Source organism: Rhinopithecus roxellana, chromosome 18 (assembly GCF_007565055.1).
Source record: "Rhinopithecus roxellana isolate Shanxi Qingling chromosome 18, ASM756505v1, whole genome shotgun sequence".
Lineage (NCBI taxonomy): Eukaryota > Metazoa > Chordata > Mammalia > Primates > Cercopithecidae > Rhinopithecus > Rhinopithecus roxellana.
Genome location: NC_044566.1, coordinates 23,166,444 through 23,191,777, shown reverse-complemented (window position 1 = coordinate 23,191,777; position 25,334 = coordinate 23,166,444). Strand labels below are relative to the sequence as shown.

General features: G+C 38.5%; 1 protein-coding gene across 1 annotated transcript in view; it reads right to left on the bottom strand.

Moving 5' to 3' along the window:
- The window catches only part of GPC5 (glypican 5), a 1,536,710-nt gene that overhangs the window by 1,191,294 nt on the left and 320,082 nt on the right, over nucleotides 1-25,334 (bottom strand). Inside the window, exon 4 of the mRNA XM_030922397.1 lies at nucleotides 7,367-7,500. Within this exon, the coding sequence (XP_030778257.1) occupies nucleotides 7,367-7,500 (134 nt within the window). The remainder of the gene's footprint in view (nucleotides 1-7,366; nucleotides 7,501-25,334) is intronic.

Here is a 25,334-nt window from a genome sequence, read left to right as displayed (position 1 = left end):
GAACAAAAAAAAGCAGGGGTTGCAATCCTAGTCTCTGATGAAATAGACTTTAAACCATCAAAGATCAAAAGAGACAAAGAAGGCCATTACATAATGGTAAAGGGATCAATTCAACAGGAAGAGCTAACTCTCCTAAATATATATGCACCCAATACAGGAGCATCCATATTCATAAAGCAAGTCCTTAGAGACTTACAAAGAGACTTAGACTCCCATACAATAATAATGGGAGACTTCAACACTCCACTGTCAACATTAGACAGATCAACGAGACAGAAAGTTAAAAAGGATATCCAGGAATTGAACTCATCTCTGCACCAAGCAGACCTAATAGACATCTATAGAACTCTCCACCCCAAATCAACAGAATATACATTCTTCTCAGCACCACATCGCACTTATTCCAAAATTGACCACATAACTGGAAGTAAAGCACTCCTCAGCAAATATAAAAGAACAGAAATTATAACAAACTGTCTCTCAGACCACAGTACAATCAAACTAGAACTCAGGACTAAGAAACTCAATCAAAACCGCTCAACTACATGGAAACTGAACAACCTGCTCCTGAATGCCTACTGGGTACATAACGAAATGAAGGCAGAAATAAAGATGTTCTTTGAAACCAATGAGAACAAAGATACAACATACCAGAATCTCTGGGACACATTTAAAGCAGTGTGTAGAGGGAAATTTATAGCACTAAATGCCCACAAGAGAAAGCAGGAAAGATCTAAAATTGACACTCTAACATCACAATTAAAAGAACCGGAGAAGCAAGAGCAAACACATTCAAAAGCTAGCAGAAGGCAAGGAATAACTAAGATCAGAGCAGAACTGAAGGAGATAGAGACACAAAAAACCCTCCATAAAATCAATGAATCCAGGAGTTGGTTTTTGAAAAGATCAACAAAATTGACAGACCGCTAGCAAGACTAATAAAGAAGAAAAGAGAGAAGAATCAAATCGACGCAATAAAAAATGATAAAGGGGATATCACCACGGACCCCACAGAAATACAAACTACCATCAGAGAATACTATAAACACCTCTACGCAAATGAACTAAAAAATCTAGAAGAAATGGATAATTTCCTGGACACTTACACTCTTCCAAGATTAAACCAGGAAGAAGTTGAATCCCTAAATAGACCAATAGCAGGCTCTGAAATTGAGGCAATAATTAGTAGCCTACCAACCAAAAAAAGTCCAGGACCAGATGGATTCACAGCTGAATTCTACCAGAGGTACAAGTTGGAGCTGGTACCATTCCTTCTAAAACTATTCCAATCAATAGAAAAAGAGGGAATCCTCCCTAACTCATTTGATGAGGCCAACATCATCCTGATACCAAAGCCTGGCAGAGACACAACATAAAAAGAGAATTTTAGACCAATATCCCTGATGAACATCGATGCAAAAATCCTCAATAAAATACTGGCAAACCGGATTCAGCAGCACATCATAAAGCTTATCCACCATGATCAAGTGGGCTTCATCCCTGGGATGCAAGGCTTGTTCAACATTCGCAAATCAATAAATGTAATCCAGCATATAAACAGAACCAAAGACAAGAACCACATGATTATCTCAATAGATGCAGAAAAGGCTTTTGACAAAATTCAACAGCCCTTCATGCTAAAAATGCTCAATAAATTCGGTATTGATGGAATGTACCTCAAAATAATAAGAGCTATTTATGACAAACCAACAGCCAATATCATACTGAATGGGCAAAAACTGGAAAAATTCCCTTTGAAAACTGGCACAAGACAGGGATGCCCTCTCTCACCACTCCTATTCAACATAGTGTTGGAAGTTCTGGCTAGGGCAATCAGGCAAGAGAAAGAAATCAAGCGTATCCAGTTAGGAAAAGAAGAAGTCAAATTGTCCCTGTTTGCAGATGACATGATTGTATATTTAGAAAACCCCATTGTCTCAGCCCAAAATCTCCTTAAGCTGATAAGAAACTTCAGCAAAGTCTCAGGATACAAAATTAATGTGCAAAAATCACAAGCATTCTTATACACCAGTAACAGACAAACAGAGAGCCAAATAATGAATGAACTTCCATTCAAAATTGCTTCAAGAGAATAAAATACCTAGGAATCCAAGTTACAAGGGATGTAAAGGACCTCTTCAAGGAGAACTACAAACCACTGCTCAGTGAAATCAAAGAGGACACTAACAAATGGAAGAACATACCATGCTCATGGATAGGAAGAATCAATATCGTGAAAATGGCCATACTGCCCAAGGTTATTTATAGATTCAATGTCATCCCCATCAAGCTACCAATGAGTTTCTTCACAGAATTGGAAAAAACTGCTTTAAAGTTCATATGGAACCAAAAAAGAGCCTGCATTGCCAAGACAATCCTATGTCATAAGAACAAAGCTGGAGGCATCACGCTACCTGACTTCAAAATGTACTACAAGGCTACTGTAACCAAAACAGCATGGTACTGGTACCAAAACAGAGATATAGACCAGTGAAACAGAACAGAGTCCTCAGAAATAATACCACACATCTACAGCCATCTGATCTTTGACAAACCTGAGAGAAACAAGAAATGGGGAAAGAATTCCCTATTTAATAAATGGTGCTGGGAAAATTGGCTATCCATAAGTAGAAAGCTGAAACTGGATCCTTTCCTTACTCCTTATACGAAAATTAATTCAAGATGGATTAGAGACTTAAATGTTAGACCTAATACCATAAAAACCCTAGAAGAAAACCTAGGTAGTACCATTCAGGACATAGGCATGGGCAAGGACTTCATATCTAAAACAGCAAAAGCAATGGCAGCAAAAGCCAAAATTGACAAATGGGATCTCATTAAACTAAAGAGATTCTGCACAGCAAAAGAAACTACCATCAGAGTGAACAGGCAACCTACAGAATGGGAGAAAATTTTTGCAATCTACTCATCTGACAAAGGGCTAATATCCAGAATCTACAAAGAACTCAAACAAATTTACAAGAAAAAAACAAACAACCCCATCAAAAAGTGGGCAAAGGATATGAACAGATATTTCTCAAAAGAAGACATTCATACAGCCAACAGACACATGAAAAAATGCTCATCATCACTCGCCATCAGAGAAATGCAAATCAAAACCATAATGAGATACCATCTCACACCAGTTAGAATGGCAATCATTAAAAAGTCAGGAAATAACAGGTGCTGGAGAGGATGTGGAGATATAGGAACACTTTTACACTGTTGGTGGGATTGTAAACTAGTTCAACCATTGCGGAAAACTGTATGGCGATTCCTCAAGGATCTAGAACTAGATGTACCATATGACCCAGCCATCCCACTACTGGGTATATACCCAAAGGATTATAAATCATGCTGCTATAAAGACACATGCACATGTATGTTTATTGCGACACTATTCACAATAGCAAAGACTTGGAATCAACCCAAATGTCCATCTGTGACAGACTGGATTAAGAAAATGTGGCACATATACACCATGGAATACTATGCAGCCATAAAAAAGGATGAGTTTGCGTCCTTTGTAGGGACATGCATGCAGCTGGAAACCATCATTCTTAGCAAACTATCACAAGAACAGAAAACCAAACACCACATGTTCTCACTCATAGGTGGGAACTGAACAATGCCATCACTTGGACTCAGGAAGGGGAACATCACACATCGGGGCCTATCATGGGGAGGGCAGAGGAGGGAGGGATTGCATTGGGAGTTATACCTGATATAAATGACGAATTGATGGGTGCTGATGAGTTGATGGGTGCAGCACACCAACATGGCACAAGTATACATATGTAACAAACCTGCATGTTATGCACATGTACCCTAGAACTTAAAGTATAATTTAAAAAAAAAAAAAAGTCAGGAAACAACAAATGCTGGAGAGGCTATGGAGAAATAGGAACACTTTTACATGGTTGGTGGAAGTGTAAATTAGTTAAACCATTGCGGAAGACAGTTTAGTGATTCCTCAAGGATCTAGAACCAGAAATACCACTTGACCCAGCAATCCCATTACTGGGTATATACCCAAAGGATTATAAATCATTCTACTATAAAGACACACACACATGTATGTTTATTGCAGCACTATTTACAATAGCAAAGACATGGAACCAATACAAATGTCCATCAATTATAGACTAGATAAAGAAAATGTGGTACATATACACCATGGAATACTATGCAGCCATAAAAAGGAATGAGACCATGTCCTTTTCAGGGGACATGGGTGAAGCTGGAAGCCATCATCCTCAGCAAACTAACAGGAACAGAAAACCAAACACCACATGTTCTCACTCCGAAGTGGGAATTGAACAATGAGAACACATGGACATAGGGAGGGGAACAACACACACCAGGGTCAGTCAGGGGGTGTGGGGCAAGGGGAGGGAGAGCATTAGGACAAATAGCTAATGCATGCAGGGCTTAAAACCTAGATGACAGGATGATAGGTGCAGCAAACCACCATGGCACACATACACCCATTTAACAAACCTACACTTTCTGCACGTTTATCCTGGAACTTAAAGAAAATAAAGGAAAAGAGAAATAAAATAAACCACCTAAAAGTTGAGCTGAACACAATAAGAAAAAAGAAATTCCTCTCCTGACAAAAATACTAAAATGAAAATGTATCATATACCTGTGGAATTGCTGAGATTAGGGCCACTTCAAAAACATGAAAAAACACAGTGGTAGTGATTCCTAACACCTCACTACTTACCTCGCCTATTTGGCTGGTCTGTGCACACTGAGACAGACTTGGAGAAGGTTGGCTTATCATAAACAGAATCAGAGGGTGACTCCAATTACAGATGTTCCTTTATACATGGTGACTACTTGGGCAAATCCAAATACGTCCTGATACCTGCTATGCAGCTAATGATTTGGCAAATTATTTTACCTCCTTACCAATTAGTAAGGACAACTGGAAATAATTCACTTTTAGCTGGCAAGGACTCCTTCACTGTTAGACCTCAAAAACTCTCCCAGTCCATGGCAAACAGGAGACCTGATTGTCTAGATATCCTGTAGGACATAATGCTGACAATAAAACATGGATCACTTCATCCCAAATGTCTTAGTAGAAATATGTGTGCTCTGTGGTGAAAAATATTGACATTTCAAGTGCTTGACAATTCAGCAATGTTTCTAAATGTGGCCTGGATGTTACTGGGATACTGTTCTTATATAAAAGGAAAATTTCTGCACCTAAGATAACCTAAAACTCAGGAAGAGATACAGTGCTTTTTAGATTCCTTTACGTACTAGAAAAAAATCATATTATACATTTTGGTGTGTTGCTCTAGTCCCTTTACAGAATAGCCCCAAAGAGCTTTAATATGAGAAAGAAAAGGCTCTGTTGCTTACACATTTGCAAGGTGCTCTGATGGTGAGTCCAGATGACCTTGTTTACTTATTCGGTGGTATCTGAAGTTTCATGGCTGGGTGGGTTAGTTGGTTGTTTGGTTAGTTGCTTTGCAATTGAGCCCTGGTAGAAACTACACACTTGGCCATGGCCTAGCAAGTGACCGTGCAACCTGAGATTGCCATGATGAACTAAGTACTATTTGATCTGTCAGGCTGTAAGACTAGGCTCAAATAGAAGTAATTACAACCAAATGGAAGTGATCTATTGGAAATCAGGCTCAAGGAGGTAGAGAAAGAACAAGGTACATGAAAAGGTAGCCCAGACTCAGCACCTACTCCTGCTACATGACCCACCTATTTCAATGGAAATTTAGAACATCATGGGGAATAATAAGTTGATGAGGGATACATAAAATTCAGGATTAGTTTGTAGAGAAACTTGCACAATAAATAGGCAACAAGCAGAAATATAATGCCACGGCAATGAAGCCCCACTAAAGAGTGGAAATAAAAAATAGTGTAAAATTGAAATGCGTAAGCGGACTCGTGTACAGTTCCTATGGTTGTTCACTCTGTGTGGCAGGAGACAAGCATGTGATGGATCTACACTGATTCATGGCCAATGGCTCTCATCATAGCTGGACAGTCAGGGACATCAAAATAATGAGTTTGCAAGATTGGTGACAAGAAGCTCTATTCAGTGGCCAGGATAGATACTTTTAAAAACTTCCACTCGTCTGAGCCCCTTATTGTTCCTGAGCCAGTTTGTCACATTTCACCTGCATTGGTTTCGTTTTGCTAGTGAATAGATGATATTAAAGGTTGGGTTTTGTTTTGTTTTCCAGCTGGGTTGTTTTGGTGGTGAAATACATCACCTTGAAGGACTTCGGATCTTCTGTAGCTGGGTTTTATTATACAAACACCCTAGACAAAATACACTGATTTCTCAAGTGCAAGAAATGATTGCTGATCATTGTAGGTGTTTAGATAAAAAGAACAGCTACTTGACATGTAAAATAAAACGCTAATTCTTTTTAGCTGTAGAAAATAGCCAGCAATAGCCCAGATCTTTATCCCATGCTTACAGCCCATCTGATGAGAGAATGTGGCAATTAGGTGTCCTATCCCAAAAAAGAAAGAAACAGATTTTAGATTATAGAAACGTTATGTGAAATACTTTATATATGAATTATTCATAGAGTATTATTAGAAATAATTATTTCATGAATGAATATAAAATTCTGAATTTCAGTCCAATTCAAAAAGTACTGACTTAGAATCTAGTGTTTGCCAGGACATACACTGACTGGTCAACTAAACACACACACAAATAATAATTTCCTCTAGTTTTAAGAGCTTTACCTCTTAAGCATCAATTTAAAAAGCAAAGGAACCCAAAACAAGGCCTGAATTTAACCTGTGAAATAATGATGGGCATAGTGGTAGAAATGTGAGTTAGCAAACCCTATGGGATGTTTATTATTTTGAATCAACAGATAACCATTTTTAGCATTTCATGTAAAAAGTATGAAAACTTCTTTTTATTAAACTTTTAAAAATATATGTTAAACATTCAGTAATACCTATCACATCATGTAAATCTACTATTTTTCTGTCTTTCACTCTCCAATACGGTAGCCACTAACCACATTTACAATTTAAAATTAACTAAGATTAAAAATTCAATCCTCAGTCACACTGGCCACATTTAAGTGCACGATGTCACATATGCCCAGGGTCCCCGATACGGCCTTCCATGTTATATTATCGAAATGTTCCATTATTACAGGAAGTTTTCTTGGTCTTATAAGTTGAACCTATATTCTAAATTAATGGAACAGATGGAGCCACTGAATTTTAAAGTTAATGAATGTTGATCTTTTTTTTTTCATCCATATTGCATTTTATTCTATTTAATTATGTTCTATTCTGTTGTAAAATTAATGGCTTACTTTCTTTTCTCTTTCTGGTTGTAAAACAAATGTCTTACTTTCTTCTGTTGGCAAGCGTCTCTTCACTGTTCCTTGTAGTGGTCTTCATTCCATGCTTCTCTTTGCTCTGATCAAAAGAACAACGGGGGCTTTGTGTGGATGTTCTGACGGGGCGGCCACACATCTTATTTACCTTTTAAATAGAAAACATTAAAAGGCATTTAGAAATCATGCTCCACCTTTCTGAGAATGTGATGTTTTGTAGAGGCCAAAACAATGACCTGTTCTTGCTTTCACCTCAATATTAACCTTTAAAATAATATATAATGTTTGTCAGTTTTTCAAACAGAGGGAAGTAAATTATCTGTATAAAATGGCAATTATGATAAATGGACATTGTGGACACTTAGGTGGTATGCAGTATACATGTGCAAGATATGCTAAATCAGACGACTATATTAATAAACGGACTTATTTATGTAATATTACTTTATCAAAATAGATATTTATGATTTATATGTATAACTAATCACATACTTGTCCTATGTTAAAATGAAATAATTTGCTATGGAATATGGGGTCCTTTTCTGAATGAATTCTAAGGCCAAAAGCAAATATCTTTGTAGTTTTCTTCTTAAGGTCCTTTCTTAGAAATGACAATGAATATTAATATGCAGATCTCCTTTTATAATAGTTCTGCATCTTCTTCCTCAAACTGGTGTGATTTTCAGGGTGTTATTACAGTACTTTTAAAAAATAATTTATCCCCATCGAAAACATATTGTTTCTTTAGTACTTATCTAGTAAAGATCTCTGTATAATTTACATAATTATCATTGGAAAAAATTAGGTAATTACCATGTAAAGCATCAAGCAGATTTATATGATACCTCGTATAATTGAAAAGGCAGAGTAATATAATTGGAAATACGTAAAAGCATTGCCTGGAATCAGGAGACTCTGCTTCTTGTCCTAATTTTTCCTTGCTTCACACTGAGACCTTAAAAACATAACAGAACCTCTTTGAATGTGATTTCCTAATGCGCACAACAAAGAAGTTAGAATAAATTATTCCAAAGTTCCCTTAAAGTTAGAGATCTCTTTGATTTTCCATGTAATGAGTATTGAAGAAGCTATGTATCCATTTCATTTATTTTACCCATATTTATTTCACTTTTAGTATTTGCAAAGCACATATATTAAATGTTATAATAGGGAAAATAGGAGTAACTAAAGTTTCTCCTAATAGAGCTTGTAATTTAAGAGGAAAGAAATAAACGAATCCTTCTAATCACCAAAATGCAAGTTGTATGTGTCAAAAAAGTGAGACTGACAATGGATGTCCGAGAGAGGTAGGATCCTTGCCCGGTGGGGGTGATGGGTGAAGAAGGATATCAGCAAAGACTACCCTGGGAAAGGCTACTACCCATCAGGATGAGACTTGGAGCATCCATTGAACCTGGATATGTTGAGGATATTTCAGTTCAATCAAATTAAAAATAAATATCTGTTGTACCGTACTATGTTAGATGCTAGAGATACAAATATGAATAAGGCATGGCCTCATGTACACCATTGAGATGAAAGTTACACAGGTAAAATAGCAATTGTCATATAACATGACAAGAGCAACCCATTACAAGGATGTCAAACATTGTAACACATGGTTACAGCAACTACACTGTGCATTTGGAACAAGAAGTACATGCTGTGAGAAATGGGTGTAGCAAGAGGTAAGGCTGATGTGAAAGACATAAACATGCCATCGTATGACTTGGATACTGAGCTAAAGGACTTGTGAGAGCAAATGGAACACAGGCAAAAGATTCCAAGTGGGGAAAGTGCAGCTTCAGATTTCCACATGAGAAAACTCATCACAGCAGCCGTGCAGACGGAGGGAGAAGAGAGGTCCTTCAGCAGGCCCATGGAAAATGTCAGGGCCTGAAGTCGGAAAAGAAGCAGTAAAATGGAAGAAGTGGATTTCAGAGATGCACAGGAGGGACAAGAGTAGCACTTGGAGATCGATTTGATAGAGAATTTTCTCAGAACAAAGAACAGTGATGATGGGCAGAGGAAAAGTCCTCAGAGGGTAGGTGCCAGAAAACATGAGGCTGACACAGACAATTGAAAAACTTTTGCTTTGCTTGGAAAGGCGGGTTCATCGAAGATAATCATAAAAGGAAATTATATTTAAAGGGTAAGTTAGAGAAAAGATTTTGGAGGGCTTTAAATGCCAGGCTAGGGAGCTTTATTTTTTAGATAAAAGCTCCTGATGGTTGCTCAAAATGTAAAATGCCACAGCTGAAGTTTAGTAAATGCATGAGGCCACATTATAGAAGTTGGACTAGAGAGAGAAAACTACTCAAGGGAAGTAAACTGTTAATAGACTCTTCAAGTAGTTCTGAATAAGAAATTTTAATTTTGAACTGCAGTAGTGACAGTGTTCATGAGTTACAGATAGAAGAGAGGCAAAGTCAACAGGGCGGGGCAAATGATTGACAGAAGCAAAAGAAGCATAAGGACAAGGTGGTAAAAGACTCAAAGTGGCCGGGCGCGGTGGCTCAAGCCTGTAATCCCAGCACTTTGGGAGGCCGAGACGAGCGGATCACGAGGTCAGGAGATCGAGACCATCCTGGTTAACACGGTGAAACCCCATCTCTACTAAAAAAACAAAACAAAAAAAGACTCAAAGTGAATTTCCACTTTGAAAAGTAGTGATAGTAAAGTATACATCTATTAGTAAGGTGCTAAATTCTTCACAAAAATGGAGGAAAGTAGGTTTGCTGTAGGTTCATCAACAACTCCTAGTAACAAGAACCCAGGGAAGACGATCTAAGTTGATAGTGTTTTTAAGTGGATAGAGTAAGATTATTTGACCACACCATAGGACAGTTTGAAATAAAGAAGCAAAGAGAAAGGGAAACAGAATCTGCAATCACAATCCAGTATGCCTTACCATAGGGTTTGAGGCGAGTTATGGAACTTCTATGTATCTTAGTTTTCTCATCTTTGAAACTCAAGAAAATAAAACTACTTTGAAGTTATGAGTTCAGAGAAATCTTATCTCATCCTGTCCCTCCCTCGTCAGACCTCAGATTGTAACTGCTATTGACCATGTTTCCTGGGAAGGCAGACGGAGAGCTGAAAAATACCAGCCTCGCAACACCTTTATCCCCATTATCATCTTTGCAATTATTTTTTCAAATACAAAAGAAAATGCTCTAGCCATAGACTTATAAGGTATCTTTGATTGTATCCAAAGATACAAGCATATATAGCTGATTCTGATAAATGCAAGTAAATTTCAAAGCCCTTATATTTGTTGACTTGCTATGAGGGAGCTCAACTTCATACTTTATTGAAAAGAAAAGGAAAACCATCTGTTATCAGGACATCACCCTGTCACCTTAGCTCCCTTGAGATGAGCCAATTTGGGTGGCACCTTTGAATACTAGTACCTTCTTGCTATTGGAAAAACCTCCACACTTATGTTGACAATTTTTCATCTTTGACTTATACTGCAATTTCCTTCTTAATTCTCCTCCCTGGTCTCTACCGTTTTCCCCTGCAATCAGTCTGAAGTGTCTTGCAAAAAATTGTTTTCCTCCCTAATGCTTATCTACTCCGGCTTTTAGTTTCTTCCCAGGCTTCCCACTGATTTTCAAGTTCCCATTTCACCTTGAAATGACTCTCTTAGTTGCTCCTAGCCCATATCACTTCCATCATTCTGATCAAGTTATTTGTTTCAACAACTGCTTGTCACTTAGTTGACTTTCCCCATTCTCACTGTAATCTTGGTACTACGTGCAAAAGCACAAACTTATCTTTAGAGCCTCCCCCATCTGTGCACTCAGTCTTATTCAAATCTTCAGATTTTCAAAGCTTTTTACAAAAAAACTTTGTAAAGAATAACTTAAATTGTTTATTTTCATTTTATTCAAAAAGCAGAGCTTCTGTTTCATTTTGTTTTTGTTTGCTTTCTTTCTTTTTTTTTCCAGACAGGATCTCACTCTGTCGCCCAGGCTGGAGTGTAGTGGCATGATGATGACTCACTGCAGCCTTGGACTTCCTGGCTCAAGCAATCTTCCCACCTTGGCCTCCAGAGTGGCTAGACTATAGGCACATGCCACCATGCCTGGCTTATTTTTTAATCCCTTTTTTTTTTTTTTTTTTTTTTTTTTTTTTTTTTAGGGATGGGATCTCACTATGTTGCTTGAGCTGGTCTCAAACTCCTGGCCTCAAGTGATCCTCCCACCTTAGCCTCCCAAAATGCTGGAATTACAGGCGTGAGACACCGTGCCCACCCCAGAATCTCTATTTCTTTTGCAATAGTACTTCCTTAATGTTTATTAATAATAATACAAGTTGAAAAGCAAAAATGTTTAAAATATTACAAATTGAAAAGCAAAAAATGCTGAGGTAGTTCGAGTGATTATTAAGCAACCTGGGTTAGTGGAGGAGGCACAGGCTCACTTCACAGTCGCTTGTATGTAAGGGTAACTAATTGCTTTGCTTCAGGTCACATCTAGGATGCTTGGTGTTAACAGAGAGGCAGTTAAGAGATTACATAAGGCATGAGTCTGCATGTATGCTTGATAATAATAATGATACATAAAATAAGAAACAAGGTACTTTGCGGACACATGTGCTGTACTTCCTTACATTAAATAACTCACATTATTATACTAAAAGCTAATTTTAAACTATCCAGAAGAAATAGACCATTGGTAATTTTTTCAGTTATAACAACAAATTTGAGTTTATTTCTCATGTTCAGTTCCCTTATGATTCTGAGAAATAGTTTCTAAAAGAGCTGGCTGATTTTAGGGGTAAAATCTGTTCCCACAAATCTGTTCTTTGTGTTGGAGAAGCTAATTCTTCAACACAGAGAGAAAGTCCATGATGTTAGTTTTATTCCAAAGAGGACAAATTTAGGAAGGTAGTAAGTTGGGCCAGGTCACTATGAGGGCAGAGGTAATGTACCCGATACATTAGATTTGGATTTGATTTTTCAGACTATTATACTATATTAATAATTAATGGGCAAGGGAACAGAATTATCAGAGCCCTGTTTTAGAAAGATCTGTTATAGTCATTGCAATCAACAAAGAGACCATTCCAATAGGTGAGGTAAGAGACTATTGGAATAAACTCAGAACCAGTGAAATAAGAGAGGAAAAGGGGAAGCTCCTTTATGAGTGCAATGAATGATATTTGACTAGGGGTTGACTCCCTATACAAGATAAGAAAGAAGAAGTTAAAGCTCTTGGTGGTTTTAAACCTAGTAATCAGGATGATTACAGAGCCAGACACTGATAGATGGAAGTTAGAAGGTAGAACAAGTTTAGTTTACGGTGTACCTGTTTTTTGGAGGGAGAGATTAATTCTCATTTTGAGCTTTAATTGTGAGGTAATTTCTAAAAGACAGCTCTAAATAATAGATTGGAGATCAAAACCAAGTTAATGAATAGAATCACATGCATAGAGCCAATAGTTAAACCCATGCAAATAGATGAAATCATAAAATATATATAAAATGTAAATGTTAGAAGGAAAATCAGATGCAGGAGAAAGAGAACTCATGTAATATACTGTCCCCATCCCACAAAAAAGGAGGAGGAGAAAAGCTTTTACTATGTTGCTACATTTGTATCAATAGAAATGAAAAAAGTAAATAAAAACAAGTGATTACAGGTCGGGCGCAGTGGCTCACGCCTGTAATCCCAGCACTTTGGGAGGCCAAGGTGGGCAGATCACAAGGTCAGGAGATCGAGACCATCTTGGTTAACACGGTGAAACCCCGTCTCTACTAAAAATATATATTAAAAAAAAATAGCCATGCGTGGTGGTGGGCGCCTGTAGTCCCAGCTACTTGGGAGGCTGAGGCAGGAGAATGGTATGAACACAGGAGAGACTCCATCTCCAAAAAAAAAAAAAAAAAAAAAAAAAAAACAAAAGAAAAAAGTGATTACAAAATATTATGCTCTAAAACTATGGAACAACTGCCATCCAAAGAGTAGATATGCTACATTCAAGGTACAAATAATTCCATAAGCCAGGTATGGAAAACATATAAAAGTTGTGACCATAACACCACTTTAAAAACACTAGTACATTCTAGCATTGCAACAAGGAATATTTATAGGAGGTTATAAATTATTAAGACTCCATTAAGCACTGCCCCAGTTCTTGGGGAAAACCAAATAAAGCAATGTTAAGGTCGAGTAAGAGAGGAAACACATACCATCTCTGCTTGGCAAGGATTGGAAGTATGTTTACACTAAGGTTAGCAAAGAGTAAAGAAGGGCTTCTGTCAAAGTGTTTACTTGGAGGCATGGATCCTTTCCATTTCCCACAAGTTGCTTCTCCATACGGATTTCTGCTAGATATTGTCATAAATCTTCCCATTCTAACTCATATTATATTTCGAATTAAGGAAAAGAATGAGGAAGAGGGAGAGGAAGGGAAAGACGGGGAGAAGCAGAAGCACATTTTAATAATCTCCTATTGACACCACTGTGAACAGAATCTTGATTCCACGTTGCTATTTTTGCATGCCTGTATATTACACCACCAGAGGGCGCATCTGCATTTCATTCCTATTCATAATTATTAATTAAACTGACTGTGTGTGTGGATTTAAAGCATTTAGTTTAGGACTCTTAAAGGAAAATCCAACTTGTAGGCCAAAGTGACAAGTGTTTAGATACAAGAAATCTTCGGGAAAATCTAGTCTTTTATGTAAAACCACCAGGCTGAGGCTGCAGTGCCAATGTAGTCAAATAAGAAATGGAAAACCGATCCTTAATTGTGGGCTAATTTGTTCAGACTGAACTGTCTCAAAGTCAGGAATAGAGATACTGAGAATTGACCAAGGATTTCAATTACTTCCCCTTTTTCTCTTTCTCTCTTTTTCTTTCCTTTCTTATTTCTAGTTTTAAAGACTCCTTTGTTTAGAAAGTTCAAAGACTGAAAGCCAAATCAGTTTTTGTTCTTGTTTAGCTACAGATGACAATGTCAATCAATACGAGCCCTCATTATTGGTATGGCATTATTCTAGTAGATGGGAATAGAGCAAGGAACCTTCTCTCTAGGAGCTTATAGTCTAGTGAGAAAACTAAAATTATGACATTAAATAGACAACTTTAGGTATTAATTAATGTTATTTAGTTAAAAATGCATCATTAGTAGCGGAATGGGGTGGAGTGGGAGTAGGGCGCTTCAACCAGGTGGTCAATTGGTTTAAATACTATTTTCTACTTGTTTGGAAAGTAGGATTTAGGTTATGTTCTGAATAACATTAAGCAGCAGCCATGGGAAGATCACAGGGAAAAGCTTTATATGCAGAGAGAACAACACTAAAATAGAAGAGAAAGAAAGGCCACAGCAACCGAAAAATGCCACATAGTAATAGGGAGCGTAGGGGGTCAAAGCAAGAGGCAAACTGGCCAGATCACATGCTCTACCAAGGGCTAAGTTTGTGTTCTAAGTGGGCTCTGAAGTAACTGGAGAATTCTGAGCATAACAGTAACATGATCTCTTTAATGTTTCAAAGAAAATATCACACTGGCTGTCATTTGGAGAGAGGTCTGCACAGGGCATAAGAACATGGACAAGGGGCCGGGCGCAGTGGCTCACGCCTGTAATCACAACACTTTGGGAGGCTGAGGCAGGCAGGTCGTATGAGGTCAGGAGTTCGACACCAGCCTGGCCAACACGGTGAAACCCTGTCTCTACTAAAAACACAAAAATTAGCCGGGCATGGTGGCAGGCGCCTGTAAGTCCAGCTACTCAGTGGGCTGAGACAGGAGAATCGCTTGAACCTGGGAGGCGGAAGTTGCAGTGAGTTGAGATGGCACCATTGCAATCCAGTCTGGGCAACAAGAGTGAAACTCCATCAAAGACAGGGAAGGGAAGAGAAGGGGAGGGAAGCGGAGGAGAGGGGAAGGGAAGGGAGGGGAGGGGAGGGGAGATGGACAAGATAAAAACAGTAAATCCAGCTATGAAGTTTTGAGTGTTTCAGGGAAGAGATGATGCTGCCTTTGCTAAGGGTGATCTGTGAGAACTGAGATACAGTTGGAACATCTATCTATCTGGATCTCTCTGTCTATCTATCTGGATCTATTTATTGAAGGAGAAGACAGCAGAACTTGAGGGTGGATTAAACATAGCAAGTGAAAGAAAGATGGATTCATGAATCTCTGGTATCTTTTGTCTGAAGCAACTGGGCACATGAAAGTATCATTAAATGAGATAGAGAAGACTAAGGGAAGAGATTTGGTAAGAAATTAAGTCTCTCTTGGATATATTTGGCTTCCTATGACAATCACTCTTCCAAGAGGAGCTGTCCAATACGCTGTTAGTTACTTGAACTGAAAGCTCAAGGGAGAGATTATGCAAGGTACAGAAATGTGGTTTTCAACAGCAGGCAGTTGGATGAGCACAGAGGGAGGACAGTGCTGAAGACTGATTCTTGGGCATTCCAACATTTAGATGTGGAGACCAAAGGAAGTTGAAAACGATTCTGAGATGAAGCTCAAGGAGAAATAAGCCAATCTCAGAAGAGTGGGTTATCTCTTTTTTTTTTTTTTTTTTTTTTTGAGACGGAGTCTCGCTCTGTCACCCAGGCTGGAGTGCAGTGACCAGGTCTCAGCTCACTGCAAGCTCCGCCCCCCGGGTTTATGCCATTCTCCTGCCTCAGCCTCCCGAGTAGCTGGGACTACAGGCGCCCGCCACCTTGCCCGGCTAGTTTTTTGTATTTTTTAGTAGAGACGGGGGTTTCACCATATTAGCCAGGATGGTCTCGTTCTCCTGACCTCGTGATCCACCCGTCTCGGCCTCCCAAAGTGCTGGGATTACAGGCTTGAGCCACCGCGCCCGGCAGAGTGGGTTATCTCAAACTGCAAATGCAGAAAACTTCTGTTGTTGTTTTTAAAGATGAAATGAATAAATGTTTCAAAAGCTACTGAAAGTTCAAGTAAAATGAAGACGCAAATTAATCATTGACTCTAATAAGAAGAAGACTATCAGTGATTTGTGGAGAGTGCAGTTTGAGCACAGAGGCAGGGAAGAAAGCACAGTGATCAGTAGGGGTGCAAGAGATAAAGATAAATAAAAAATACACAACTCATTCATGGAGTTTTGGAGAAAGAAGGCAGATTTACGGGACATAGCCTAGAGAAGGGATGGAATCTAGTGAGATTCTGTTTTGTTTGTTTTTTCTGGTGGACAGTAGCCATTACCACATGATTATATTTTTAATGTAGAGACCTCGTTTCATATAATTTGATCCAAAATATTTCTATTGCAAAACAAGTGAGACAACATTTTCCATAGTGTGGAAGTGTCAGGGAGACATGTAGTTTAAACACATGACCTGAATTTGAAAGGCCTTTCTTTACAGCATTATCCAAGGCTTATTAGAAGTGTATTCACATGCTTTAAAGGTACTAGATCATCTAAATGGAGATTTGGTAAAGAGAGAAATAAGAGAAAAAAAAATGAAGGAGAAGAGTAAGTACATTGAACATTTTCATAAGATAAAGTGATTTTGGGATTAGAAATAAAGGAGAATACATTTTATTCTAAAACCGGCAAAAAACACCCATGAGTCCATCAGCCCTTTTTATATTAGCTTTTTACTATGAATTTTTACATAGTTATTTTATATTCTTCTTTTTCAATTAAAATTGCATTGCAAACAGTTTCCTAAACCACTGATCTATTTTGTGAATATCAAGTCAATAACTGAATAAAAATAAAAATAATGGAGTAAGTCAACTGGAATGGTAGGAAATAACGACCATAATGTGAGATATCTGACTTGCAGATTTCAGAGATAGTGCAGGTATTGGTGTTGGATTTGGGAAGGCAGGAGAGATCAAACACACAGGTTGGACTAATGTGTTTATCTTGGATAATCCAACAGCCTTCAGTTCCTGATGGTCACTGGTATAAACAGGAAAGTAAGGCTTCATAGACTTGATCCCAGCAGTCAGAGCACACATATTCAAGGATGTGGGGTTGGCTGGAGGGTCATGGCAGCTTGCACATCTGCCGAGGCAGGCCAAGCCTTTGGCAGCAGTTAGCAGGATGCTGACTCACCAGAGCAAACGGGCAACTGCAGATTTTAGAATACGTGCTATCAACCTTAATCAATTCACTTGCAAGCTCGGTCCATCCTTTGACATTTGCAAAATAGACATACTTAATTCACACGCAGCTGTGAGGATTTGGTAAATAAATCAGTAAATAAATAAATAAATGTAGGATTTTTTTTTCTCTTTAATTGTGTGAAGTATTATCAATAATGGCAATAAAAACTAGAACTAGAACTAAAATACATTTTACTCTCCAATTGCTTATCTTCAAAGAGTTTATAATCTAGTTACGGAGGTAGAATTTCTAAGTGAAATGAATTGATAATTATATAAAGTTAATTTCAGTACAATAGAAACAACATCTCAATAGGGTATAAAGTATGTGCCAAAGAAATGCTATAAGCCATGATTGGTATAGGAGCCAGAGAAAATCACCGGGAACCAGGGTCACCAGGGAAATCTTTAGATAAAACCTGAATTATTAGTGGAAAGAAAAGAGAGGAATTCTACCCTGAGGGCAAGAGTATGCAGATGGGGGTAGAATTCCAAATTGTGCTATTAATTTGATCATACCAGAAAAGCTTCATTCAATTACATTTTTACATATGATCTCCAAGAATATATAATAATTTTCCTTATCTGACCATTGAGCTTTGTGACATTTTAAACCCTCATGAGTTAGATAGTACCACAAACTACTGGACTCTTCTTCATCAAGAGAAGAAGGCCAGCTACTACAATATCAATATTGAGGTTGTGAGAAACCACAGAGAAGGGGGAAAAAAGGCCACTGGGAAGCAAGTTTAAGATTAGGGGAAAGTGGTCTGGCATGGTGGCTCACACTTGTAATCCCAGGAATTTGGGAGGCCGAGGAGGGTGGACCACGAGGTCAGGAGATCGAGACCATTCTGACTAACACGGTGAAACCCCATCTCCACTGAAAAAATACAAAACATTAGCCGGGCGTGGTGGTGGATGCCTGTAGTCCCAGCTACTCCGGAGGCTGAGAGAGGAGAATGGCGTGAACCCGGGACACGGAGCTTGCAGTGAACCGAGATGGCGCCGCTGCACTCCAGCCTCTGGGACGGAGTAAGACTCCGTCTCAAAAACAAAAAAAAAATTAGGGGAAACTCAGAGGCTAAGTAATATCTCTAGACATGTAAAATCAAAATTTGACCATTTCATTTATCAGTGGGTGTAAGAATCCTAAATTGAAAAAGCAAATTTAAAAAAAAATAATTAGATAAAAGGAAAATGGAGAATACATTCAATATGACCCTATTTTCTCTACTCCTCCAAAGCTGAAAACGTATGAAGATGCTTTAGAAACAGCACCAGCTAGGGGTTTAAAATGTGCGAGCAGGCCAGGTGCCGTGGCTCAGGCCTATAATCCCAGCACTTTGGGAGACCAAGGCTGACGGATCACAAGGTCAGGAGTTCGAGACCAGCCTGGCCAATATGGTAAAACCCCGTCTCTACTAAAAATACAAAAATTAGCTGGGCATGGTGGCAGGCGCCTGTAGTCCCAGCTACCGGGGAGGGAGGCTGAGACAGGAAAATCACTTGAACCCCGGAGGTGGAGGTTGCAGTAAGCCGAGATTGCGACATCGCATTCCAACCTGGGCAACAAGAGTGAAACTCCGTCTAAATAAAATAAATTAAAATGAAATGAAACGAAACAAAACAAAACAAAACAACAACAACAACAACAAAATGTGCAAGCAAAGGCTGTTTTGTTTTCATCAGGTATCTCGCCTTTTCACTTCCACTCTCCTGCCCTGGAATTTCCTTCACTCAAGAGGGAACTTTCACTACCTCTTCTCAGATAGATGGAAGGGCTTCCTTGCTGACTTTCTCTCCAACACTCTCTCAGCTCTAATCCTTCCCTCCAGATCCCCCGATTAATCTTCCTAAAGAACAGTTCTGATCACACTGCTTCTCTGAACCAAAACCTTTGGTGGTTCTTCCCATCTCCTAATGAAGACAAGCCAAATTGTTTCATGTGAATTTACAGCTGAAGCTGGAAATTTCCCAGCACTCCACTTTGAGCATCCTACCCTTCAGCTAAATTGTGTTACAGTCTCCGGAGTCACCCTGTACTTTTCAGTCTCTACTTTTCTTTTTTTCTCCTTGCCTGTTTCCATTTTTTTAGGTGCGTTTAAAATATCACCTACAAAATTAAATTGCTCTCGATCTCTCAACTTGAGGTTATTTATCAACCTTGCCAGCATTTGGTTTGCACGTCCCCGGTGGGATTTGTCCTATAGCAATGTGGAGCAGAGCACAGGAAGTATTTTGTTTGGCCGTGTTTACAGTTGTTCCCAGTAACTACCAATCCCTCTCCCAGTCCCCAGAACAAAGCTAATAGCCATTTATGCAAATGAATTAATACTTTTGTTCTCAATTACCTCATTTGTTGGAAATAGTCACATGACAATGCAGGAGATGATTTAAATGTTCCTTTCCTAGAGTACTCAAACGTAATATCATGCCTTCCTTCTGATCGCATGGAGATCTTTTAAGTTTTTCTGTCTTTGTCATTCCTCACATCTACTCACCTATAACTAACATTCATGTGCCATATATTGCAGTGAGAAAGGCAGTTAAAACAGACTGCTGACTGGAGCTTCAACGTATTTGATAGACAAATGCTTATTATGCAGAATATTTGAAAAACTAAGAAAAAGATAACCAAATAAAAAATAAATGAACATAGGATATGAATATACAAGTCACAGATATAATGCAGATGGCAATAAACATAAAAGCTGACCAACCTCAATATTTATCTTTCAAATTAAAAATATAATTTCATCCAACCAAACAGAAAAGTATTTAAATATTGACAGTATCAATTGTTGGTCAAGGTATGAGAAACCAGATAGTCCCTAATGATACTGTGAATGTAAATTGGTAAATCCTCTAATGAGGTGGAGGTGGGGTATTGGCTGTTTTTATGATGTTTTTAAGTGGGTACTTTCTACCAGGCAGTAATTCTCATTAACCATGGCTCATCAAAAGAAACAACTACACTTAAGAACAATGGGGTGGCCGGGCGTGGTGGCACATGCTTGTGTGCCTGTAATCCCAGATACTCAGGAGGCTGAGGCAGGAGAATGATGTGAACCTGGGAGGTGGAGCTTGCAGTGAGCCGAGATCGTGCCACTGCACTCCAGCCTGGGCGAAAGAGCGAGACTCTGCCTCAAAAAAAAAAAAAAAAAAAAAAAAAAAAAAACACACACACAAGGAGGCATATAAAAGGATGCTCAATAGATCATTTATTTTGAATAACGAAAAATCAAAAACTAAAGCCCATCATTCTTCAATGACTATAAAATCAATAGTATGTTATATAGATTTTATGCATTTTGTAATCTTAAAAAAAAAAAATCAAGATGGGACAGGCATGGTGGCTCATGCCTGTAATCCCCACACTTCTGGAATTTGAGGTGGAAGAATCCCTTGAGGTCAGGAGTTCAAGATTAGCCTGGGAAACAGAGTGAGACCTCGTCTCTACAAAAAGTATTTTTTAAAAAACGAGTTGAGCATGGTGCTGTGCACCTGTAGTCCAGCTACTCAGGAGGCTGAGGTGGGAGGATCACTTGAGCCTGGAAGACTGAAACTATAGTGAGCCCTGTCCAAGCCTAGTCTGGGTGACAGAGAGAGAGAGAGAGAGAGAGAGAGAGAGAGAGAGAGAGAGAGAGAGAGAGAGAGAGACCCTGTATTTAAAAAAAAAAGAAAGTCAAGATAATTTATGAGTAAAAAAAGGAAAATGATAAGGTATCATGTATGGCGTTTAAATAATACCACATATTTCTATTGTTATAGTTATTTATACACATAAATGAATCTTAAATGTCTGGAAGGGTACATCAGCAATCCCAAATGGTGGGTGCCGACAGGGTAGGGAAAGCACACAGGCCAAGACCCAACCTTCTATAACCTTATCCTCACATTTACAAACACATATATTTACATTTTATTCTTTTTTGTCTGATTTTACCAAATTAGAATTATACTCTATACATCTCCACAACAGATTTTGTCACTTAAATGTCACCTATTTCAAGAATACATCCAGCGATTGGTAGATATATACAAATATGCCTTATAATTTATCTATGTGTACATATAGATATCCACACATATACATACTCATGTAATGTTTTATACACAGGATCATACCATACAACCTGGTAAAGTAAGAGGCAGAACTTGTCTTTGGAGGCCAGGTTTGGACACCAGACCAAATTAACAACTAGCTAAAACATGGATGGGGCAGAAGCAGCTTTCTGTGAGACACCCATACAGTATGCCATGTCAGTTTAACCGTTGCCATGGCAACACCCAGGAGCTGCTGCCTCTTTCCACAGCCATGACCAGATGACCCAGAAATGGCTACCCTTTTCCTAGAAATTTCTGCATAGACCACCCCTTAATCCGCATATAATTAAAAGTAGGTATAAACACGACTTACAGAACTGCCCTGAGCTGCTACTCTCAACACATTGCCTGTGGAGTAGCTCTGCTCTGCAGGGGCAGTCACAGAGCTGGAACACTGCTTGAGCTGTAACACCCCCGGCGCTGGAACACCACTGCTTCAGAAAAGCTGTTTTCTTCTGTCATGGGTTGATCCTTAAGTTCTTTCCTAGGCAAAGCAAGAAACCCTCCCAGCCTAAGTCCCAGTTTGGGGTTTGCCTGTCCTGCATCACTGGGTTCTCATTTTTTTTTTTTTTTAATGCCATAGACTTTTCCTATTATTTTGCTTGCTTCTCTAACTCCTACACTCCCTATTACCTCCACTCACAGTTTGTCCTTCCCAGATAATCAGGTACAGCAAACCATTACACATTCTTTTCTGTTTTCTCCATGTTCACCTGTCCATGTACTTTTCACATAACCACATTTACACACATTTATATATATATATATGTGTATCTATTTCTAAACATAAAAATAGTGTATTTAAAATGAAATAACTTACAAAACTAGGGCATTATATGTGCTTCTATTTGTTTCACTTTCTCAATCTCATAATACAACATCAAAATCTTTTCATATCAATGGACAGAGCTCGAATGCATTGCCTATGAACTTTGCATAATCTTCCACGGTGTGTGCGTGTGATTGTATCCTAATGTATTCAACCTTCCCCCACTGTTGGATATTTACTTCTTTCCAGTATTGTGATTCAAATGTTGCTGAAAATATAAACAACCTTGTCCAGCATCTTTGAAAACTATTAGTGCTTTTATTTTAATAGAATAAAGTCCAAAGAATTTGACTATTGGGTTAAAATCTATAAAATAACTCCAGGCTAACCAAGGAAGGAGGGGAGTTGTTAGTGAGAGAATAGGACTGATCATTTGAAAGGCAGATAAATGGAGTCCTGATGATTATATTAAAGAAATTAATCAAGCCTACCATGGAAGGAATTAGACCCTGAGAAAATCAGGTTACCACTGATTTTTTGAAAGGTTATTCTGAGGCTCTGAGGTTTAATGGTTATTCTGGTGATGGAATGGGAGGGGATAGGGCAGTGGAGGAGAGAGGGAGACTAGATGAAATTACACTAACTAGGACACATCTACCTGCAATCATCTCCAAGCAAGAATATGATAGTTGGGTACATAAAAGAGCAACTCAAATCTATTTGAGACATATTCAGGTTATAATATCAATAGGAATCAGGATTGGAAATTTGGTGGGAGGTAAAGTGTCACGGATGATTCTTAGGTTTCTAAGTGGATGTACTAAAGAGTAACTAGGTTCGGGAGACAAGATCATGAGTTCAGTTCTGGATTTCTGGGTTTTAAAGAGTCTTTGTGGCATTCTGAGAGAAAGTATCAAGTAGAAAGCTGGTGCTCAGAGATTTCTTGGATACATATAAACAAGAACCTGAGAAATCAATTTCTACCAGGCTGATGTGACAAGGGTCTCTAAAGTGACTCTAGGAATAAACTACTTTTTTATGTCCCAGAAGCCTGAAATCATCAGAGGTAGAGAAGATGAGGGGAAAGGAAAGGAGAAAAGACATGATGGCTCTCCACGTTCTGTATTATATCAGGAATGACGGAAAATGATGAAAAGAAGATACAGTTAGTATCATCATCTGGCCAAGTCTGACTATTTAGGCATTCGAGAAAGTATTTTAAAGGGGAGTGGGGGACACTGTCTTACTTATTTCAATTTTTTCGTAAATATAAACTTAGTGGCTTTGTTTTGAAAATCTTGCTTGCTTGTAGTATAATATGAAGGCTTGTGGTTTATTTGTTTATTTATTTATGACAGAGTCGCTCTCTGTCACCCAGACTGGAGTGCAGTGGCACGATCTCAGCTCACTGCACCCTCCGCCTCCCAGGTTCAAGCGATCCTTGCGCCTCAGCCTCCTGAGTAGCTGGAATTACAGGCGCGCACCTCCACCCCCAGCTAATTTTTGTATTTTTAGTACAGCCTGGGTTTCACCATGTTTCACAGGCTGGTCTCAAACTCCTAACCTCAGGTGATCTCCCCACCTTGGCCTCCCAAAGTGCTGGGATTACAGGCATGAGCCACCGCACCTGGCTGCTTGTTTATTTTTGTTTGTATTCATCCATCTCTTAGTTTTATCATGATCTCTCCCCCCCCCCCCCCCACAGGCTTAATAATTCTAAGATGGCGGATTAGTAAACTATGGCCAGGAGTGTCGTTTGTTGCCTCCGAACAGGGTAAGAGTGGTTCTGTGATACTCCTGATACCTCCTTGTTCTAAGGCTACTCAGCTGATGATCAGTGAATGAAAAAGGCAACAGCAAAGTCAGAGGACACCAGGCAGTGGGGCGGAAATCTTTTCTGTATTATCTTCCGTTCTGGGTTACAGATTTTCCAATGTGAATGAAGGACACTCTATCAGAGATTACTAATGACTGTGATGTGCATTTTAATTACATAGATTATATTGTTTATTGATCAACAAATGATGAAGATATCACGTTCTAATCCATATTATATATTATATATTTTTAAAGTATTTATGAATCATTCATATTTCTACCCAAGTTAGTGAGAAACACCAAAATATTCAAATTAAATATATATTTATATATTTAAAAATATTTAAATAAATATATATATATTTTAAACTAGAAACAACTTTGCTTTTGGTGTATGCTCTTAACTAGAGAATCCATCTTAATGGTCCTTGTGAATATTATAATTCTCAGTGCGTGTGGATAGATCACTGAATAAAATGGTTGCTTAGTATAAAGCTAGAAGCATAGCATCCAGACAAAGATATTTGTCTGAGACATGTTTACTCTCATCTCTCTGGAAATAAACCACTTTTAGGAGGTCAAGATAATGTTTAGTCCTATTTTCACATTGCTGCACCTGCAAAAAATCTAATTCAATCAAATGCACATAGAATTTTCAAAGGGATTCAGTTTCTGAACTGTGTTCTTAGAGTCCTTGGTAAATTTTAGCATGACCAATCCTTCTTTAATGTGGGGCACCCATCGAGGATGACCACAGCTGCCAACCGCCTAGCTATAAACTTGAAGTTACCCAGCCAGATGCCAGCCCACATTCCCTGTTGGGGGATGGATGTTGACCTCCCCCAAAATAAATTTGCTGTGGCCCAAACCCCAAGTAATGCACAATTATTAAAATGACCACTTTGGGAAATAATGAAATGTACCTCAGAGTAGGATTTTTCAAAGTGTTTTTAGGAGAAAATCTGTAAGTTGTTCAGTCAAAAATGGGCTTCTTGGCTAAATAAATACTGGAAATGCTTTACTTAATACAGTTAATGGGTATTTTTAAATAACAAGATTTCTTTATTATTATTATTATTATTATTATTATACTTTAAGTTCTAGAGTACATGTGCACAATATGCAGGTTTGATACATAGGTATACATGTGCCATGTTGGTGTGCTGTACCCATTAA